Source organism: Armigeres subalbatus, chromosome 2 (assembly GCF_024139115.2).
Source record: "Armigeres subalbatus isolate Guangzhou_Male chromosome 2, GZ_Asu_2, whole genome shotgun sequence".
NCBI classification, from domain to species: Eukaryota; Metazoa; Arthropoda; class Insecta; order Diptera; family Culicidae; genus Armigeres; species Armigeres subalbatus.
The window spans coordinates 461,158,836-461,182,639 of record NC_085140.1 but is presented as its reverse complement, the minus strand read 5'-3'; the positions used below and the strand labels follow the sequence as shown (position 1 = coordinate 461,182,639).

Below are 23,804 nucleotides of genomic sequence, written 5' to 3'. Positions count from 1 at the left end.
CTCTTGAAAGGAGGCTTCCGAGCCTCTTGAAAGGAGGCTTCCAAGCATCTTGAAGGGAGGCTTCCGAGCCTCTTGAAAGGAGGCTTCCGAGCCTTTTGAAGGGAGGCTTCCAAGCCTCTTGAGAGGAGCTTTCCCAGCCTTTTGAAAAAAGGCTTCTGAGCCACTTGAAAGGAGGCTTCTGAGACACCTCGCTTTTCGGTTAAGTCCTCCATGTCTCTCAAATAGAGGCTTCCAAACCTTTAAATCCCATTCAGTTGAGAAGCATATTTTTTCATATTATTAAACATTTGGACTGAATCAGGTAGGGAGAATGACGGCTTTGGCAGGTTTTGTTCTATTATTGTCAGGGGGGTTTTTTATGACTGATTATGCTCAAATTTGGCCTAAACATTCTTTGCATATCAAAGAATATTGTGGCCAAATTTCATAAAATTTGGTCGACAAAAACCCTCCTGACAATAATAGAACAAAACCTGCCAAAGCCCTCTTTTCCCTTAGATCACATTGAAGGCTTTTGTCCTACAGCCCTTTCTACACTGTGCTGGTTGTGATGGACAGGGTTTTAAAGCTACAAAGTTTTAGAATACGAAAATATCGAAACTTTATCAATGAGTTTTTGTTGGATTCTTCGGAATTTCAACGCAAATCTTGCCGACTGCGGATTTTCCAGTTCAGACGTCTTACTTTTCATTGCTCATTTCCCATTCCTCATTTTCACTTCTTGATTATTACTTCTCAGCTCTCATATCTCACTCATCACGTTTTCTTTTTTACTCATCACTTCACTCCTTATTGTTAATTTTTCGCTTCTTACGTCTATTTCTCACTTGTAATTTTTTTACTAATTTCCCGCTCTTCACAACTCGCTTCTCACTTCACACTTCCGGCTCTTCACTTCTTATTTGTTATGTGGCACTTCACACTTTGCAATTCTCACTACTCTTTTCTCATTTTTCGGCATTCGACCAAATGACGTCCGGTAAAACGACATTCGACTAAACGAAATGTATCATAACGGCCTGACACCGTTTTATTATGCCTTCCTGATCGGGTTTATCAACCCGAGTTTATTAACCAATTCAAATTTCTAGAGCAATATTCGAGGCAGCTAAATTATTTACGTATTTAAGAAAATTTCTCTGAAAACACTCTTCAAGTTATGCCTTTCACGTGCATTAAAGAAGTAATATGAACGGAGACGAGACAGCCTCGGGCTAAAAGTCTCCTTATTAAAGACAAAAAAAAAGTAATATGAAAAGCACTTCATTTCATTTCATGTATTTAGCTTACATCTAAACGGAAGATAGTTTATTGTTCCCCATAAGTATTGTTTTGTTTTCTAGAATAATGTTTTTATTCAAGTCTCGAACAGACTCATATTCCGGACACTCTTTATTTATTTGCTTGAAATGAAATATTAAAATGTTTCATATTTGTTTACCAAATCTTGGTAAAATTTAATTAATTTTTAATACCTAGATTGTAAACGTCACCGGATTTTCCCAATAAATCTAAGATCCTTATCAATGTCTAACAAAAAAAACGCAGCGTGTTCGACAATATGACTGAATCATTCAGATTTGCTAGCTGCTAGCTGAATCAATAAAATAGGCCTATCTAGCGGCCATTTGAAAGATCTGTCCCATCACTTTTGAATGAAGACAAATAAATGTTTTAATAAATTTTTCATTAAATGTGGATTGAAGATCTTCAAAAAGCTGTTCGTAGTATACATCAAAACGTAATCACCTGTGAGAAAAGATTAATTATTTTCAACACTGAAAACAGCCTTACTTAATAATAAATAGCTAAATTAAAGAGGATCTGCTGGGTTGACAAGTTTACAAACTATTTAGCTCATATTGCCTTTGCACAAATCACCCCAAGTGATATTACACAATTTCTGTATTATCGTCATTTTTCGGACACGCACTCACTGTGTACTTGACATTCCCTTGCATTATTATATTGGACAACCAGTGACATTGAGACATCAAGCCGAAATAAGAAGAACCTTTGAAGTACAAATCCAAACTAGTTTATTCGTTATCATACAGTACAATTCACTTCAATTTCAATACCATGGTAGAAACTCCATTATTTTCGTTTCGAATATTCCTCGCATCGATCCTAAGCGTTGTCCATCATGTCGGGTTCCGTGTCAAAATGCTGATTTCGTTCGATGAGCCACTCTACAAGTAGGCGTACGCAGGATAAGCAGCCGGATAAGCCAATGGAGCCTGGTAGAAGGTGTTATAGCTGGGCAGCAAAGCCGGTGACGTGTAGAGGGTGGTCGCTGCTGGTCTGTCGATGCGTTCGCTGTACGAGAACGAAGCTGGAGCCGCCAGCAGAAGCGGCTTTGGAGCGGCGAAGGCTGCGGCAATCAGGGCCAGGACAACAATCACCTATTCATCGGAGGAAATGAAAAGGAAAATTTGAATTTTAGACTTCGTCTAACGGGTTCCACCATTCGATTTTGCAACTCTCACGTATTTGAACATTTTGAAGAGGGGTGGTTTTGTTTTTTCGTTCTTGCAAGAAGAGATTGACTTTCGAGCTTTACTCACTGACTGATGCCTATCCTAGCTCAAACGAAGGACTTTTATACTCCACTCCGCTGGCATGACTATTGCAAACGAGTCCCGCAGGTTCCCTGCCCACAGGGATAAAAGATGCACAAGCAATCGCTTCACCCGGTTGAAAGGCCTCAAAGCAAAAAAAAATATGAGAACCAAACCCGATAGACCACTGGCACTGGGTGTTCAACGAGCATCAGGAGCGATGATAGCGAGGCAAAAACTTGTTGTTTCCACTTCACTGGAGAGAGATTCGCACGATCCTTTCACAAAGTTGAGCTGAAGCGTTCTTTGTGATGCAGACTCTTTGTAGCAGCACTGCCACTGATGCTATCTCAAGATAGAACTTTATGCGTTCGTTACCCCGACAGTCAGTGCACTGCCGGGAGTGATTTTGTCTTTCATGGTGCGGGCTTTGTTGGTCAGGAGATGAACCCATTTTCACCAAATCATCGTCAATCTAACAGAGGAATTGTTAACGAGAGCATAATTCTAATTTTAAATCCGATATCGTGGTATTTGTGCTGCTTTTCGTACATTATGCATCAGTCTAGACAATGGATATCCTAAAAGTTATAGAATTCTAATTTAGGCAAAGATTTCAATATTTTCGAGCTGCATAAGACGATTACAAAGCAAATCTAGAATTGAATTTAATCTCAAAATAAAAAGCTAATTAACAAATCGTACTCCATTCCATTGGTTTGTTTTTGATCGGATAATGCATCGATATCATTTAAGACGAATTTAGGCGTTAATTAGGCGTTATAATTTTAAATTAAAAAGATTTATTTATTCTACTAGAATATGAGTCAAAACCGTTTGACCACCGTAATCCTTTGTTTTAGTGTTTTCTGTATTGAGATAACGTAAAATTGTTGATGGACACAATGCAGCGGTCTCCCGAATGGACAATTTACTTTCTTTAACTTCTACCTCTGCTTTCATCACAGATTCCTTTGTAAAATTATCATACGTGCGACTTCTGGCATGTTTCATGTTTCTTGTTGTTTCGCGGCATAGTTCCGGACGTGAAAGGAATTTTTCTAACAGAAAATCCATTGGCGTAACTAATGGCAAATTCTAGGAGAGGGGGGGGTCTTAAATATCTATTTCTACAGCCATACCACAGGAAGTTTATCATTTTCGATCGACCCAACTGAAGTACACTGTTCGCAAGTTGCCCTAGCAGGCATCCATGGACGACTTAAACATTTCAAATGATAATCATCGACGGTCAGCCCTGACATAGGAATCGCCTACGATTTCTAAAAACCTTGATAAGTTCAACTAAGAATAGGTGTTGCGTGCGACGCTAATGGAATGAAGGCTCGACACTGATGTTTATTAGCTTTATTGATTTGCTTTGAACCTAGATTAGATTATATGTTAAATATTGGATAAATTAGTTAGTTTAATTCTTTTTTTAGACCCTCAATTCAGTAGTCTGAATGATCAGACAATAAACTAACCATTAACTCTCCTGTTAGAATAAGTTCTAGGATGAATTAAAAAAAACATTTCTGCATCCTAATACAACTTACTTATCGAAAATTTTCAATTAAGTTGCAACAGCACCCTGAGTCCTGAGTCACTGGTTATATTTCTGCGGTGACAATGGGAGTTTAGCAAAGTAAAATAAATCTGTGGAGTTTTTAAAATTCATTTGAAAGATTCCATCCAAGTTCTTTATTATTTAACTTTTAGTTACCTCTCCTTGCAATCTAACAGTTTTACCAATCCTTTCTCCAATCTCAATAAGTCTAGCGTGTTAATTGGACTTTCAAAATTTTCGGAAAATAGCACCAATATCCCTAGAACACTTTACTACACAAATTAGCAGAAAAAAAAATGCCTTCGAAATGTCTAGATTATATACAGGCTTTTGATACGCTTATTTATTTGTAAAGGTTATTTAGAAGATTAGTTTTATTTAGTAATCTAAGGAACATTCGCTAATTAGTAAAAAAAAATATTCCCAAAACTTTCAAACAACTTGAAAATATTAAGGGATTGATAGTTTGCTGATAAATTTCAGAGCTAAATCAGGATTTGTTAGAAATTGTACGGTAGCCTAAGCAACCTAAGCATCATCAGCACCCACCAGTCGATGTTCTATGACTGGATATCGACCTTGATATCGACTCATGGAAGCAAATTATGAAATTTTAAAAAATATTTTCTGGGTTACTGTGATGGGCCCTCCAGAGACATTTCCATAGATTTTTTGTTCCACAACTCGATATTCCCATGAATCGATGGTGCTTTCAATATCGACTCATGGAAATTTGACTGTAAAACAATAAAAAGACTCAATATCAAGACCATACAGGTTGTTCTGAATTTTACTTGAATTTCCTGTTTTTCTATCCAAATTTTTTAATTTTTTTTAACTTTATCAAAGCAAAAAAAAATTGGAAATCTCAAAATATAAAAATTGATATCTGGCATTGATACAATATATTTGGTGTTGAGCATTCCAATCGCAAAATATAACAATTGCTTGAAGTTCAAAAACATAATCAAATAAATTAAATTTGCTGTAGTGCTTTGAAGGGAGAAAGTGGATAATGTTCTGATAAGGCATTTTTTTCTTCCCTCCAGAGTCTATTTCGATAGCTATGAATCTTGATATGTTCCTTCTTTGCTATCATTGTGATTTAAGTGGTGCTTGAACATAAGACATTGAACATACATAAGACAAACGCCTGATTAATTCACCTATCGGTATTGCTGCCTTTCACATGTTCTACATATGAAAAAAAAAATGTATGAGAAAAATAAAAATAGCACAGGTTGGTAAATATACTCCATTATTCACATTCATTTATATACATAACAAGTTTCGCCGTTGAATATATTTTTGCGAACAAATTGGTTAAAGCCAAGTGTTTAAAAATAGGTGATAACTTTGTACGTGTTTTGGGCTCACACATACATACAAACACGCACATACAGACATCATCTCAATTCGTTAAACTGAATCGATTAGTTTATAAAACAATTTTTCCTATAAAACGTTCATCTTTGGAGCGAAAATATAGATTTTACGTACACTTAGTGTTCGAGAAGGCAAAACCAGCCCTCCACTAGCTATTACGAAAATTCCTTGGGGATCTATTCCGTTAAGCCAATGAAATTATTCAGCAAAAGATATTCAGAGCAATTATCGTTTTGATTTTTGTTATATGTAACTACTCATCACAATTAAAGGTCATGGTAACTTGAGATTTTCCGCTTACCACTGGTGTTTTCGATAGCCCATTTTGATTGAATACATTTAGATCATTTAAACTGATAAGAAAATTATTTTGAGCTTTTTAGTGGAATGTCTTCACTTGTCATAAGACGAGTTTGTACCATCCCACTTAATTGCACCACTTGATTGTACCTTCATTCACAGATACGCCAAGGCATCTGAAAACCAAAATATGTAGTGCTGAAGACCCCCATTTCAAAAACAAAACCGCCCTCGTTCCTAATTGACCTGAAATGGCATGGGACTATTGGAGTCTTCGTCGATCCTGTCCAGACAGTTGTTGGAGAAATCCACCGAATTGAATTTGGGCTCGCTAGGGCCCGAAGCTTTTTTGACGTAGGACTTACGTCTTTCTTTACTATACTGTGTGTTATTTAGATTTTCGGAAATCGAGAGCGTTACGCTGAAACGGAAGGTTTCGAACGTTACTAGCACCTTTAACTTTCGATGGATTTTGAAGATTTATATATCAATCGACTCGGACTGGAGTGTCAGTTTGTTAATTTCAAAGAAACTTAAGATTATTAACGAAAATTTCATATATAACAAATCCCGTGCATTCCTAACACGGACATCAGAAAGCAGTTTGCTATGGGCCTTCGGGTCCACCGCAAAATTTTCTTTGTGTATAAAAGAATAGAAGCATTGCCTGCCGTGTGTGAGTCATTCCAGTTTGTGACAGCAGCGCGTAATGACGTGCTTTTTGCTTGCGCTCGGAGTTCACGGCTAGAGGCCGATGATGACTGAATCTGCGATGGCAGCGGTAGTCGATGAAGAAGAATAAAATGAGCCCAGAGAGATTTGGTCTGCTCATCTAGGGAATGTTATTGGTTTCATTATCCACGTCCTTTGGGGGAGGGGAAAGAGTCATGGCATATGACTGACCATATGTTAAGTTATGGTTTGTACTAACAACGCTTACATGGAAACAAAGTTATACTATAACAATTCTGATTCTGCAGCAAAAAAGTCAACTACACTGATGAAAATAAAAAAATGATTAAAAATAATTACTTTCATTCATTCGCAGAAGGCATTGCTGCTGATATCCTTGTTAGATTAGAAAATTTCGCCGTATTACATGTGAATGTTTTAAAAAAAGACCGAAAAAAATAATTCTCAGTAGAATATTTTTAAAAGCATGATCTTATACTTTGATTTTTTCTGAGAAATTATATAATTAAACCTGACTTATACTTGGAGTTGGGCCACAGCATTAACTTATTTTTCGTCGACGTATTAGCAGAACCTCCTCTATTTCTTTAGCAGTAAGCACAAATGTTGGTAATAAAAATCAACGAAATTGGTGCTGCATTTCTTTGTTTAGCGATAAGATGAGTATCCCAAGTAACATGCTCTATAAGAGGTTTTCATGACCAGTTGCTAATAAAACTTATAACTCCACCAAAACCTCTTCATAACATCATTAAGATAGCTATCCGGCCTAATGGACCAATCTAGAAGAAGTTATTAAAAGAAAGGTTATTAAAAAGTTATTAAAGTAATTAAGAGTAGTAATAAAACTGCAATAAAACATTGTATTGAATTTGTTGATACTCTATAACAGGTTGTCGTGACCATCATAAGAGTAACAATAAAACTGTTTCAATTTCATATTATGGATTATATTTATTGTCATTCTATTGCCTTTGTTTTTATTTTCACTAGATAACAATGTCCCCTATATAAAGCTGATGTGTGGAAAATAATATTTCTGATTTGATGTTGAAAATGAAATATTATTTAAGTAGTTCATACAACAGAATGACATGTGCAACCAAATTTATCGTGAATATTGAGTTTGTAGAAGCTTAAAATCAACGCGCCTCGAAATTATCGAATAATCACATGAAAACAGGAAAATAAATAATTTTCCGAACTGCTGAAAATATTTCTATTTCAAATAGTTTGTGATAAGGATAACCTGCTGCTATCAAAAAAACCTCAGAAATAATTGAATTCCACTATTGAATAGTTTATTTATTCGTAATTGATGTATTTTTTTAATCACGGCTATGACCTTGATCATTATGTCAACATGACGACATTCCTTTTTATGAAAACAAAAATCTGGCGTTAAATAGCTCAATGGTTTCGTGATAACGTTAATAGTTCTCCTTGGTTACTTCATGACCGTTTTAAACTTGCTATAAAACTTTGTCATGATTACACTTCCCTACAACAGATGGTCTTCGGTTCGATAACATGCATCCTAGTGGCTGAGGCGGGAAGCACTTTTTCATCCTACGGGCAACGATGCCAAATCTGTGGAAATAAAAGCTTTCGGCATATTTGGGGATCTGTATAAGAAATCCACGAATGCTAGTAATTTCGTGAAACTAGTGAATCCACGAATATATGGGATATTACCCATTCGTATTTTTGGTGTAATTTGTAGGAATCAAATATGTGAATGTTACAATGACAAATTCTTTAACCAGGAGCACATGTGCTTGAGGAAAAATGGAAAAATTATTTCCTCCTTCACTTCTCTAGAAACCGGAAACTCGAAATCATCGTGAATCAAAATGATTCTTCATCGTATCGGCTTTTCATGAAAAGCCGCAATCCAATTAAGTGCATATATTTAACAGCATTTCATATTTATGTGTCTCATTTCTCAAATCAATATCAAAACATAAGAGTTACAGTTGAATAATTTTCAAATAACCCTGCTCATAGAACATAATAAATATTGGCAGAAATTGAATTGTTTTTGACAAACCTTTATTGGTATTCTTGGATAACACCGGAGATTTTTAAGACCAGGGGATCTTTTACCTGTCCCTTTTAGTTATTTTTTTTTTTAATTTGGGAGATGAGAAGCATCTTAAGTTTATAAGAAACACATGTCACTCACACTATGTCGGTAAAAATATGCTAACCTCATTATACGTCTTACTGCATGATTCACGTATAAGTTAAACAGCAACACTGCTTTCCAAATTCACCATGGCGAATAGATCGAGTTACGTTGAGTTGTTTTAAAGCAGTGGCCCGAATAGGTTTTATGACGCATTTGAAAGCAATAATAAAACTATTATTAAAACTTTAAAGTTAGCAAAAAGTTTAGTTTTAAAACATGATTTATAAGAGTTTTATGGATATCTCAAGAGTGATAAAAAACCTTTGTTCGTTAGCATTTGTCACGACCCCTCGGTCGGCGCGTCGCTTTATCTGGGATTGACAACGGAACGTCAAGCGTTAAACGTCAAACACCGGGCTCTCGGACGGGATGACGGGACCACTTTTCGCTGGCAATAGTTTGGATGATAAACAGAGGAATTGTTATGCTGAAAACTATGAAATGTGCCTGCAAACGAATGTGTAAAACTTAAAATTCAATTTGAAACTAGTTTGTCTTTTCTTTATTTAAATAGTGTATAAGTAAATTATAATTCTCTTTGCTATTCTAATATTAGGGTAGAGAGAAGTGTATTACGAATATTGAATATGTGCCTAAATTACCTAAATATGTTTCCATTCGTAGAAATTAACCTAAACTATACCTATACTTACACTATACTTTCACGGTGAGCCGAATTGATCATGCGTTAAATAACTAAATTAATTAATGTATTCGGTTGATAGCTGAATTCGTTTTGTAGGTTCGTAAGTTTCGTAAGTTTGTAGAAACGTAAGTTTCTTTAACAAAACTATACGGCATACTTCTGAATGAGCCATTGTTATCCTTTTGCAGAAAGTTTTTAATATACGTTGTATTAAAAACCTGGAATTCTCATTCTTCGTTGGCCGTACGCCAACAGCATTGTTTATGACCACCATAAAACAATAGGCTTTAATTATTCCCAGAATAAAACCTTTTTAAAATTCATATAAAACCCAACGGTCACGGAATTGTTACTTGGGATATGTTTAATGAGATGGAAAACGTGACAGTTCCCTTAAAATAGCACCTATTGCATCGGTCTAAAAATTTGATTATTGGAAGTTGTTGTTTCCAATATCAATACCCATAATGAAACTCCATAAATTCAAAAGTTTATTGTAAATACGTTACATTTATATAAGTCCCACGTCTACTCGCGGTTATGTTTAAAACATTACCCATTCCTCGTTTCTTCTTCCGATGCATTACATCCTATGTTGTATCCTCCAAGCTCCCCCAGTTGCCAATAAATGTAAAGAAAAAAAGTTACCAACAGTCAACTCTTGAATTTCATAGAAAAGATAAAAAATATGTAAAACAAAATTCGAGAAGCAGAACCGATTATGAAAATATGAAAACATTTTTTTTCCATAGGTATCCATGCAATCAATATACTTTGTTCGAATTATAAAATTATAGTAGACACATGGAACGTCAAAATACACGTAAAAAATAACCTTATATGTTATGGCAAAAAACCATTCAAAAATACTTATACTCTTCATTATGCCACCTAATAAATGATCCCACATCAAAAAGCTAATAACATTCATAAGTTAATGAAAAGTATAAGTTTCGGAATGTATGTGACTAATGCGAGGTATAAGTTTTTTCTTATACATAACATTAAGCGTCTGCTTTGGCAAAAAAGTATTAGAAATATTAATAATATATAACATTAAATTTTTTTACGTGTAGGTGTTTCAAAATTTATAGTACGGCTTGCGTGGAAAGCTAGATTCAAATTAGATTGAAATCATCGATTGATTAAAAGGTGCATATCGGCCATAGTTCCCCTACTTCCGGAACAATTTTCATCGAAATTCCATAAAAAGTATATGTGGAGTTCTCATAGGAATTTCCGTGTAAAGTCGCAAAGGGTAGTTGTTAAAACTAAAGAAATTTCCGCGCGATCTCTGAAGAAATCCCCTTAGCAATTTTCATATGCATTTCAATTAAAATATTCTGAATATATTTCCGCAGGAATTACTGTAGGATTATACTACCCATAATCGCATATTTGTACCATATGAAGGGAGAAACCCAGCAAAGATGGGACTGATATGCGATCATAGGCAGTATATCAGTAAAAAATGACAAAACAATTATCTTAATTATTTCCAAAAGAATTCCTGAACTAGTTTTTAAATAATTTCAAATGAATTTTCGAATAAATTTTAAAAAAGTTCCCGAGGTAATTTTGAATGTAATTCCCTTAGGAATTCCAGAAGACATTTCCACAAATAGGAATTTGTCCTTGCTGTTTTTGAACCCATGCATTTGGGTCTATGTCTGCAATGGAGTAATGAGTAGCTTATTCAACAGTATCGTAATCCGGGGAAAAATTGATTATTTGATTTTGATCACGTACAAGGCTGTTGTTCTTGATTGTTTGATAATTTGGAACTTGTTAGAACATCTTTTTTGTCGAGTTTTTTGATTTTTTAACCCGTAAATACCCAGGACGAACTTTTAATTTTGAAAAGCAAGTATCTCGGAAATTTTGGGAGGTTTTTATTTAGAATTTTTACTAGAATCAAGAGGAATAGTTATACTTTCATGTACATGCAAACATAGACCTAGAGCCGGTGCGAATGCTTCACCAGTCAAACAAGTCCAACGCAGATGTTCTAGAATCTCGAAATTGTCCAGAAATTGAGTTGAATTGGTCTACCAGGTCAACTACGCCTGGCATCAAACCGATAGCAACCCAGCGTGTCCATATAAGTTCTATATAATATATCTATAATACTTCAGCATTCAAATAAGTTTAATGCAGATGTTCTAGGGTATTCAAATTATCCAGGAGTTGAGTTCATACGCCGGGCATCAAACCGATAGTAGCCCAACATGTTCTTATAAGTCCGTAGAGCTCTTCTGAATGATCTACTTTTCAAATAAGTTCAACGCAGATGCAGGTGATTACTATCGGTTTGATGCCAGGCGTTATTTACCTGGTAGATCAGAAAAATATATATAGCTCTTTTAGTGGAATGTATTCAACCGTCTAAGACGAATTAAGTACTGTCCATTTAATTCCACCAGTTAATTTTCGTTATCTTTGCAGATACGTATTTCGACCACAACTGTGTGGTCGTCTTCAGTGTCTTGTACTTGACTCGACTGAGTCAAGTACAAGACACTGAAGACGACCACACAGTTGTGATCGAAATACGTATCTGCAAAGATAACGAAAATTAACTGGTGGAATTAAATGGACAGTACTTAATTCGTCTTAGACGGCTGGTAGATCAATTAAACTCAACTCCTGGACAATTTGGAAATCCTGGAACATCTGCGTTGGACTTATTTGACTGGTGAAGCATTCACAGGGGCTCTAGGGACTTATATGGACATGTTGGATTACTGTAGGTTCAAATAAATTTGCATTTATTTAGAGCAACTTCACCACAATCTTCCAGAGGTATTGGAGGCTCTTGAAACATAATTTGCACAAATATCATATAATCAAATTATATTGAAGAGCCCTGTTCATACAGGCTGATAAACGAGTCATAAATTGTTCAAATTGCACTTTTGGGCCACCTAGTTTTCAGAACCATAAAAAAGGGGGGAGGGTGCGGAGCGATAACATAATACGATAACATCAAACTTTTTATAGAAGTTTGGGAGACCCATAGTGTTATATACCAATCGACGAACTGAGCAAATGTCTATCTGCTGTGTGTATATTTTTTTTTTCTTCCTAAACAATGGAGGGGGAATCTGCTCAACAGACATCCTGGGTTGACCAGGAAGTGCTGGGTTAGGGGCCACCTCCAATGAGGGAGGCAGGGCTGCATCCCCGACCAGCTAAACCGTTTCCATTGCCGCCAAGCCCATCGTCCCTTCGGTACAACCAGAAAGTAATGCTTCAAAGGGGGCCAGTGCATGACGCACCCTCGATGTTAGCTGCGTGTCCTTGCAGCATCGAACATCGTGACTCGCTTTTTAGAAGAACACCATGGTATCGTGCCAGCGCATTGCCGGCTTTCCAGGTGGCCTTACCACGCCCTATGTCCTCGGAAGGTGGGCAGGGTCGACTTCGCGCCTGCTTCCCTCTGCACGACTGGTATCAAGAATGATGATGCCGCGTGCACCCCAAATTGACCTTTCTGCGATAGGGCCTATTCGCCAGCACACAGAGGGACTTGCCGACGCGAGGCCTACGCCTGCCCCAGCCTTGACGAGGACCCCTTTCCGTCCTCGGGCTCGGAACCCGCCCGGTTGACCGACGCCGCGAAAGCGACGATACCATGTTGTTCTTCGCGCGGCCACTTGTTCGATAAAAGGATCGAGTTCGATCACAGAGCATGATCACCGGTATGACCCATGAAGCCGACTCCGATCCCTTGGACCAATTCTTATTTGCGCCTGAACTAGCCATCCTTGAGTCCACGCGCCACCTTCTGTGTAGCTCCGAGACGATTTGGGCGATAGCCGATAAAACGGCGTTCCAGCCAACTTCGTCTTTACACATCTTCCGAACTAGGTTGTCCGGGGTAGTGTCCAGACCACATGTGGCAAGCATGTGGTCACGCATTGCGCGAAAACGTGAGCACACGAACAACACGTGTTCCGCCGTTTCCTCTAAACCTGCGCACACCAAACACTCGGGCGAAGCCGAGCAAGCCAGCTGCTTTACCTGCACTTTGATTTTGCAGCACGCTTAAACGCCGGGCACATCGAGCCCCCATGGGTGCTTGCTGTTCACAGCTTTGCTGGAACAAATCAAACAATTGGGAGGGTTCGTGCAGCATTGTGCCTTATGTCCCTCAATCCGCAGCGTCGGCAGAGATTGCTTCTGTCAGGGCCTTTGCAGTCCCATTGCTTGTGCCCCGGTTCCAGGCACTTGAAGCAAACTTCGGGTTGCTCGTATATGCGCACAGGGCATACCGACCATCCCACCTTGACGCTCCCTAACTTGACTACCTTGGAGGCGTCCGCTGCAGATAGCCGAACCAATGCTACCTGCGTCCCTGCCGGACCTTTCCGTAGCCGAACGGCTGCGGTGGTCGTCTCCACTTCACACTGTCGCCGCAGTGCCGTGACGAGCTCTTCGACTTCAGTGATCTCGTCCAGGTCTTTAACCCTTAGATTCACCTCCGTCGTGAGTGCCCTCACCTTGACCGTCTCGCCTAGGACCTCCTCCGCCAACTTCTTGTAGGCGGCGCCTTTCGCGAGACGCCCCGCTTCAGCTCGAGTATCATCTCGCCCATCCGGGTACGTCTTATTCGACTTACGTCGGCGCCGAGTTCACCAAGCTTGACGTCACTCCTCATCGCCTTCAAAACATCCGAGTACTTAGCCTCGTCCGCCGTGATGACTAGGGCATCGCTCCTGGAGCGATTGGCGCCTACCCTAGACTTCTTGCTACCCTCATTCGCCTGGGCCTTCTTTTCGGCCCTTGACGTCTTCGGTTTCATCTTGTTCTTGACCAGGGTCCAGGAGGCGTCATTCCCTCTATTTCCTTGGTCTGGTGCGGCTGAGAACTTTCAGCCTGCCGTAACCCCACCACCGTCTTGCCTGAGTGGACGGACCTTTCCAGGTCCTTCCTCCCCAGTTTTGGAGGTACCTGACCGGGGTTCAGCTTCCCAGCCCCACTACCCTTGTTCAGGGGTAGTAACCCTCCGCGTTTTGGAGCGGCCCCAGGAGCTCATCCCTGGAGACTGTCTCCCCGTTTTTGTGTCTGCTCCGTTGGAGTAGTCACCCCGACGTACCCGCAAATACTTGAGCCTCAGTCTGGGTAGACTTTGGCACCACCGTCTTAGCTGGCACGCCTTCGGTCGACTCGACCTTGCCTGAGTCCGCGAATCCTTGGGCCTCAGTCTGGGTGAACCTCGACTCCACCGATTTCACGGGTTTACACTTGGCCGTCCCGACCGCCCTCTCCAGCTTGGCGTCCAGCATCGACTTTCGAAGTTTCTGCAAGCTCCTCTTGAGGTCCTTGCTGATATTATGCTTCGATGACGCAAAGTCGATGATGGCGTCCAGCTGTTCCGTCGCCACCTCGAAGGCCGAAAGCCCATCGCGTTTGCGGTTCATCGCCTTCACAAGCCATGGGCCGTCAATAACCCCTTCCGGCGTTTTTATAGCCGATAGGAAGGTTGAGTGACCCACGCTGGCGCTGCGCACTGAGCTGCCGACTATTGCCTCTGGCCTCCTAGGCGGAGACCTGAACAACCCACCTCTTGCGAAGGGGTTGTCGCCTACACTACTACCACTAATTGAAGAATTGACTTGGTTTTCCATTTTGGTCCCACGAGTTGCTCGGGAAAAGAGGTCCACCACGCCAGAGCCCAGCATAACGCGGTAAGGGACAATTACTGTGGAGGGTGCCCAGGAACCCACAGGCTCCGTTAAAGGCCTAGCTTATTATTTCACCCCCCTGGCCATGCATCTCCTCGGCACGGGTCGCTTGACGCCTTGGGATTAGGGGTTAGGGACGATGGTCCCGGTCTAACTCGCAGTGGCCATGGGGAGGGGTCGTCAAGCCCTTGGACAAAGTCCCTTCTGCCCCCTGCTGTGTGTATATGTTTGTGTTCGTATGTGTATGTGTGTTATAATTCTTACCCGATATTCTCGTAACACTACGAATTTTTACACTACCGGCCATTTATTATAAAAGTTAAGAAGAAATTGTGAAATTTTCACTTTGTATCGTCTATGCAATAGGCAATTATGTTGGAATCCCTTACACTGAGACGATGTGCAAAAAAGACATTTAAGTTACAAGATAAAGATTGTCGCTTCGGGTTACTTGGTTCTGCTGTCCGATATATGTTGGTTACCAAACTGTTAAATCGTATGTATTTTTCCTTCATTGACATTCAACACCCTTTCCTCGCCAGCAAAAGATGTTCCGGACAGCGACGGCAGCGACAATCTTCATCTTCTAACTAAAATATCTTTTATGTGCAGTGATTGTTTCGAGAAAGGTCTCATCACCGCTAGGTGGAATTATCTGGGGGTTCCACAATTGGCCCTGACTGCAGCGCGAAAACTTAATGGGGGATGGGTGATGCTTTTTTATTTTACCCGGTAAGGCATATACGTAGGACGTTAATTTTGAAATCCTTTTATGTTAAGAAATTATTTTGAGGTTTTTAGTGAAATATCTTCACTTGTCATAAGACGAGTTTGTACAATCCCATTTCATTTCCCCACCTATGACAAGTTAAAATGCTTATAAGCGTCTTATAAATAAAAACTGCAAAACACCTTTTAGCCTTAAATAGTTTGATTTTCCGGTTTAGAAATTTGATTTACTTTTAGATTAGCAACACGAAAGTTGAATTATTTCGATTTAAAAAAAAATGTTGATAAGTAGCATAACATATAGTTTTCCAAAATTCTATTTTCGTATTTCAACCTACATTTTAAAAGTATTTAAAAATACATACTTCCTATCTTCACAATGTCGAAATACAGTGATTTCACGCACACGTCCATCTCCACCAGGTGGCAGCAGCGCGGCTCCGTCAACGCGAATATAAATCAAATTTTTTAAGCTAAAAAGGCAAAACATCCATAAAAATGAAAAACGATCCATAAATAACATCTGAATGTTCCATAGAACGCTACCATAAATCCATAAAATAGTGTAGGAGATATTTTTTAATAATTTTTCGATCCATAATTAAGATAAAATTCAGCAATTAATTGGAAACTATGTTTCATTAACATGGTCAAGGAAAACAATACAATTCTTGCTAATTTCCCATGAACGTATGACAACTGATCCATAAAAAACTATATTTTGATCCATAAAACTTCAAATTTGCCCATTTTTAATCGTGGTGATGATTCATAATTTCAGTAATCTGATCCATAATTTTAGTCATATGATCTATAATTCTGGCCATTTGATCCATAACTTTGTTCAAATGATCCATAGTTTGGGTGATATGATCCATAAATGTTGCTAAATGTTTCAAAGAATTTAAAAAATGTGTGGTTCAATTAATATAGTTTCATTGGCCTTCTTTCCAAGCATTATGGATCATACAAATCAAATTATGGATCATATGACCAAAACTATGGATCATATTACAGAAATTGTGGATCATCATCAGGATACAAATTGTGCAAATTTGAAATTTTATGGATCAAAATTTAGTTTTTATGGATCATTTTCCAAAGATTTATGGATCATAAAATTATTCTTTATGGAATCTCCCGAACTATTTTATGGATTTATGGTAGCGTTTTATGGAACATTCAGATGTTATTTACGGATCATTTTTCACTTGTTTATGGATCGTTTTTGCACATTGAACGGTGCAAAGTAAGGGCTGCCAGCTAAAAATATGGATCAACCAAGAAAATAAGATTACTTATCACATAATTATAGGTACGAGCTTATTTTTTTTTGTTATTATATTTGTTTTGAGTGCTTTTTTGGCAGCTTGCTTCAAAAAGTATTGATGATTGAATATTTCCAATTTTGACGAAAAATAAATGCAAATTCATTCAAAGATTATATCATTCAGTAGCAAATTTAGCCAAGATTAAGAAACATAGTTTACAATAATTAATTCTGATCACAGGAAATAATATTTTATTCATATCTTGAAAATGGTGAAACTGAACAATGTTACCCCAGTTATTAATGATTACGGTATCCATACGAATTAATTTTCTGAAAGTTCTTTTATCTGATCGGATGCGCATAATCATCACTCCATTATTACGCCATTCTGTTCTCATAAACTACACCAGCGCCTCGATATAAAAACTCATATTGATAACACTTGCAGCGCAATCCAATCAAAAGTGCCTTCACCGCAGACCAGCACACATTCCATGCGGGAGGATTCCTCCTATTTAATCGATGTGTACATATTTACGAATACTAAGCATTCCGTTGTCCAATCGGTATTCAAATGCAATTGTCCAAGACTAATGCGATTAAATTGATCGTAAATGTGTGACCAAATATTTGACCGATTTGTGTGGACACAGAGGATGAAATGAAATTTATCGCGATAAACAACAGTTTAGTGGACGGAATCTGTCATCAACCATTTATTCGTACTGAAGGATGGGGTGTTTGGAACAAATATGTTAAAGGATCAGATTTTTTATATTGTGATTGAGTTCAATTCATTGCAAAAGAAATCTTAGTGAAGCTAAGAGATGGATTTATACACGAGGATTACTTCCATGTTTTTAATATCTATGATGATTGCTTGGCATCATACTACCCTATACGACACGTGTGTCATTAAAACTATATCTCAACCGCATGCAAAATCCACGTTAGGTTTTCTAAACCGTTGTGGGCCATTTCTGTCACGCTTCGTGTCATACAACTAAATAGAGGGATTTACAAATGTCAATTATGCATATTTCTAGTTACGAAGGATTAAACCCAATCGCGTTGGGAAATTTCCCAAAACTGACACGTGTTTTGTTTTTCTACTTTTATGCAACTTTTTTGCAGTTTCCTCCATCTACGGCAACCACACGCTGGACAGTGGGAAGGCGAGCAAAAACAGCAGCAGCGGCAGCTCGAGTCCATCGTCCAATGCAACCGCGAACGAACCGCTGGCAGCCCTTTCCCTCATCCCGGACGAAGAGATAGCGCACTTTGTGAATCAGTCCCGAATAACGACTTGCAAGTTTTCCCAGCCGGACGTTAGACTTCAGTGGCGCAACCCGAGGAACACCATCATCAGTGACACCAAAGGTCGGGTTCACATCGAGGAGATTGCCGGTTCACTGTTGCTGGTTTTCGAGTCCATTGTCCGGGCGGATCAGGGCAGCTGGACCTGCGAGGCGGACACCGGCGGAACCGTGCTGAAAAAATCCTTCAAAATGATTGTTAACGGTAGGTGGAGATGAGTTCATAATTCTACGAGCAGAAGCATAAACGTGGTCATGAATTCCCCTTCAGGTGGAAACGTCTCTCGGTGTTTCCAGGGGAAATTCATAGCTCTCCAATTTGCTACCCAAAAGCACTCATTACTCATTCATGTCTTGCAGAGCCAATCTCGTTCCGGGACACCAGCACTGTCCAAACGGCAACCGAAGATAAGGATGCGACCATCCGTTGCGAGGTCAGAGGACATCCGGAGCCATCGGTGTCGTGGTACTTCAACGGGCAACCATTGTTCCGTGAGTATTATTCCAGACCGAAAATGGATGGGGCCTTTTGTTACTTTTCGGTTTTATTTTCAACCAAGTCATGTTTTTCCACCTGGCATCTAAATTATGAGCCATCTTTTCACAAGCTCATTGACGGCTTCTATGTTCTTGCACAGCATTGATTTTACAGGTTCTATGAATGGCTTTTCATTGTTCTTCAACTTGTTCGTATAGTATGTTTCGCATTCACAATTTTGTAACAATTTAACCTTATCAGATAGCAAGCAAATATTTTAGCTGGCGAATGCGATATAAATTTTACCAAATCCTAAATTTTTTGACAGCTTTTCCTATCCAAATAGTGGTGATGGAACATTTCTGGAAAACCTATGGAAGTGAAACGTCACAAGGTATCATGCGTCCACATTTCTAATTTTGGTTAAATCACGGAGTTGTAGAAACTAGTAAAATATGCTTAAAACGTTGTCTGCGACAATGCCGCCTCGCAGCGATTCTATAACAAATACCCGAAAACCAAGTACCCGAATGACATTCATCCAAATAACATGTACCCGAACGTAACATTTATCCGAATTGAGGAAAAAGTGTAGAATGAAATGACACATGAGAAATGGACGACCAGAGTTGAAATGTTTCCGTTTCTCTGTACAAGCGATACAAGCTTTCCGTCGACTGCTTTGTAGGGGAAGTATGTATAAAATGCACCACCACCTTTCTTTGGTTTTTAACCCAAATTTTGTCTCAAAATCGTAAGCAGCTGAAGCCAAAAAACATTTGTGAGCCGTTAAACGAAAAAACTCAGTCAAAAACTCTGCATTGAAAATTAAAAAAAAAAATATTTTGGCTCATTTCAACGCTTTCTCTGCGTTTACGCCCTCAATGCTTTTTCTTTAAATACTCAAAAAATGTCTCACTACTACCTTCAGTCTGAGACACTGACAACCTTAAAGGATAGAGTTGGCGCTAATCTTGTGCAGGAGAATTTGAATATTTTAATGAAAAATATTGGAATATTTTGATTATTATTTTTCGGTGGCGCATATTTCCGTGCATCGTTCATTTTGGATTAAAATTCTCAATTTTGAAATAAAATGGTTTTGTTGCAAAATTGCTTGCCGTATAATGACTGATATATCAGGTTATGAATAAACTTCGAAAATGCATGTTTTCGGATGAAATGATTATTAAATTTGGTGATTAGCTCTCCTTAGGGGCCCTCCTTAGTCGTGCGGTAAGACGCGCGGCTACAAAGCAAGACCATGCTGAGGGTGGCTGGGTTCGATTCCCGGTGCCGGTCTAGACAATTTTCGGATTGGAAATTGTCTCGACTTCCCTGGGCATAAAAGTATCATCGTGTAAGCCTCATGTTATACGAATGCAAAAATGGTAACTTGGCTTAGAAACCTTGCAGTTAATAACTGTGGAAGTGCTTAATGAACACTAAGCTGCGAGGCGGCTCTGTCCCAGTGTGGGGATGTAATGCCAATAAGAAGAAGAAGAAGATTAGCTTAAGGGGCGCGTATCTCTACAACATTTTGAAGGGCCTTTAAAAAGCGACCGTCTACACTTGTGGCATATTGTACGCAATCATATGCTTTAGATAAAAATTCATTTTTAAAACGCAATATTCCGGAAAAACTGAGTTCTTTAAAAAAAAATGTGTCTACTCTATCACCTTAAGCATACCGTTACATGCGCACTTTCAAGAAATTTCAATTCCGGAAAGAAACGTTCGGTTAAGGGCCGTTTGGCCGAATACTGAATGCCATTTGGCCGAAAGTTGTTTGGGCGAATAGGTCATTTGGCCGAATAGGACATTTGACCGAATATGACATTTAGCCGGATATGAAATTTGGCCGAATAGGACATTTGGCCGAATAAGTCATTTGGCCGAATAGAACATTTGGCCGAATAGAACATTTGGCGGAATAGAACATTTGGCCAAATAGGACATTTGGTCGAATAGAACATTTGGTCGAATGAGACGTTTGGCCGAATAGGATATTTGGCCGAAAAGAACAGTTGGCCGAATAGGTCATTTGACCAAATTGGACATTTGGCCGAATTGGACATTTGGCCGAATAGATCATTTGGCCGGATGGGACATTTGGCCGAATAGGACATTCGGCCAAAAAAACCATTAGGCCAAAAGTCATTTGGCCGAATAGGTCATTTGGCCGAATAAGTGATTTGACCGAATAGGGCATTTGGCCGAATAGGTCATTTGGCCGAAATAGTTATTTGGCCGAATTGGACATTTGGCCGAATAGTTCATTTGTCATTTGTGATTTGACCGAATAGGGAATTTGGCCGAATACGGCATTTGACCGAATATGAAATTTGGCCGAATAGGTCATTTGGACGAATAAGTGATTTGGCCGAATAGGTGGATTGGCCGAATAGGGCATTTGGCCGAATAGGTGGATTGGTCGAATAGGGCATTTGGCCGAATAGATCATTAGGCCAAAAGTTATTTGGCCGAATAGGGCATTTGGCCGAATAGGTCATTTGTCCGAATAGTTCATTTGGCTGAATAGGTTATTTGGCCGAATGGGACATTTGGCCAAATAGGACATTTGCCCGAATAGGATATTTGGCCGAATAGGACATTTGGCCGAGCATACCATTAGACCAAAAGTCATTTGGCCGAATAAGGCATTTGACCGAATATGACATTTAGCCGGATATGAAATTTGGCCGAATAGGACATTTGGCCGAATAAGTCATTTGGCCGAATAGAACATTTGGCGGAATAGAACATTTTACCAAATAGGTCATTTGCCTGAATAGGTCATTTGGCCGAATAGGTGATTTGGCCGAATAGGATCATTTGATCGAATTTGACATTTGGCTGGATAGATCATTTGGCTAAATAGGGTCATTTGGCCTAATGGGCCATTTGGCCAACTAGGACATTTGGCCGAATAGGACATTATACCGAATAGAACATTTGGCTGAATGGAACATTTGGCCGACTGTGACATTATTTATTTATATATTCATTTATTCTTTTTTTTCTTTAAGGAGTAGGAAAACCCCCTGGAGGTAGACTCCTTTCAAGCTTGTTCCTCCAAAGGCACAATAGGAAAAAAGGAGATATTTTTGGCCAAAATTATGAATCCTGCAATAAATGGTGGTATTCATCATAAAAACATAGATAGAAAAGAAAAATATTTTTTCTGAGCCTTCAATGGGGTATGGGACCAATTTTCGGCATAGTATCGATTTTTGTCATACAATATACAATATTCTACAAAACCAACGGAATTTTGTCACTTTTTTTTGGCTTGCAATAGGCCCGTTTGATGCTGAATAAAATACTAATGGTCATATAAAGGGTTTAACTGTATATTCGTGTCACAGACAAATGGACGCAACACAGTTTTCCTAAAATGATCAAAAAAGCACTATTAGCTTCTGGTGTTGAAAATTCACTGAGTAGAACTTATTAAACCAGCAAAGGAGGGTAGAGCAGATTCAATTAGCGTCATATTGTGACATCAACGAAAAGGAATTTCGATATTTGATTAAAATTTCTTTCATAAATATAAAAACGTATTGTGACAAGGAGTTATCTAACACACTACTCATCCACCACGTTATGACACGTTATGGTTAAATCTAGAATTCGCTTCTATAATGTAGTAATGTCAGATTTGTAAATTTTGAACCCCTTCCCTTCTCACTGCGTGACGCTTTTTATATGATAGTTGATTTTTTCTTGAATTAGGTGCAACGTTAAGACATAACCCTCCCTTAAAATGTTAAGTAAATTGTATTCGACACCAATTTCAATAAAAGTGGCATTATTGAGTAACTTAGATGAAAATTGAACAATAAGAAGTTTACCAAAACACCTGATTAATCCCCCTAGCGCTAATTTTATCTTTCTCGTACATTATAAAAAAAATTATTTTGGCCATAGCTTTTGAGCCCATAGTCCGATCCAGCCTATTTTTATTAGGGAGCAATGGAACAACGTTCTCTAATGAATAAAATTCGTTGCGAGTAAATCGGTTAAGAGTAAGTGCCTAAAAATAGATAAGATAATGTTTGCTAACACACATACAGACATTCACACATACTTCACCTTAATTCGTCGAACTGAGTCTATCGGTATACAACACTATGAGTGTTTGGGCTTTCTTTATAATGCTTTAGGAGGTATCATATAGCTTCTACGTATACTTAGTACACGAGAAAGGCAAAAATAGGCATTTTTTTTAAAATTCATGTATCTTACAAAATGGTGAATTTGGGCAGAATTTTATTCATGGTCCTCAAAGCTTAAGAGTTCAATAGTGTAGTGCATGATGTTTTACTGCGGGGTATTGGGTAAAAATATCATTTCTAGGAGAGGCTAGTTTGAACGCCCCTCCCTAAAAAATCTAAAAAATAAAAACCGGCGGTGGGGTTGTGGTGGTGACGGCGAGCGGTGGGCTTGTGGCGGGGCGGCTACTGTTGGTGGTGGGCGGCTTTGCTGGGCGGTACGAGCTGAAATAAATAAAAATATTGATTTTGCTTTTAATAAATTCAGAAGATAGTGATACTCGGTTCGACGGAAGATAAGTTCCCAGTGAGAAGAAACTCTTTGAAGGGAACTTAGAGCGATTGTTACGAACATTGCACTGGATTCATTTATCTACAAAATGTAGCTTTCAATTCGGTTTTTTATCCATACAGTAACACTTTGTTTGAATTTGCGAGGGTTTAGCTCGTTTCTTATAGCTGTTGGTAAAAAGTTGTACTTTGTTTTACCATAGTAGCTAGTAGACTTTTTCCCAAACTCGGTATTCGGACGACCAACGATTAAGGTTGGACGATTTCTGGTTTGGTAGCGGTGAACAGTACGTGGAAATTTTTGATTATGTAGCGCTAATGTATTATTTAATAGGTTCTGGATGTATACTAGAGTTTGCAGGTCTCATAGGCCAGCAACTAGTAGAACTGATCGTGCGGCCTCTGAATA

The 23,804-nt window shown here is 38.8% G+C and overlaps 1 protein-coding gene across 1 annotated transcript in view; it reads left to right on the top strand.

Moving 5' to 3' along the window:
• LOC134218326 (neural cell adhesion molecule 2-like) overlaps nt 1-23,804 on the top strand; it is a 58,613-nt gene that overhangs the window by 22,902 nt on the left and 11,907 nt on the right. Inside the window, exons 2-3 of the mRNA XM_062697266.1 lie at nt 18,171-18,557; nt 18,713-18,844. Coding sequence (XP_062553250.1) covers nt 18,171-18,557; nt 18,713-18,844 — 519 coding nt within the window. The remainder of the gene's footprint in view (nt 1-18,170; nt 18,558-18,712; nt 18,845-23,804) is intronic.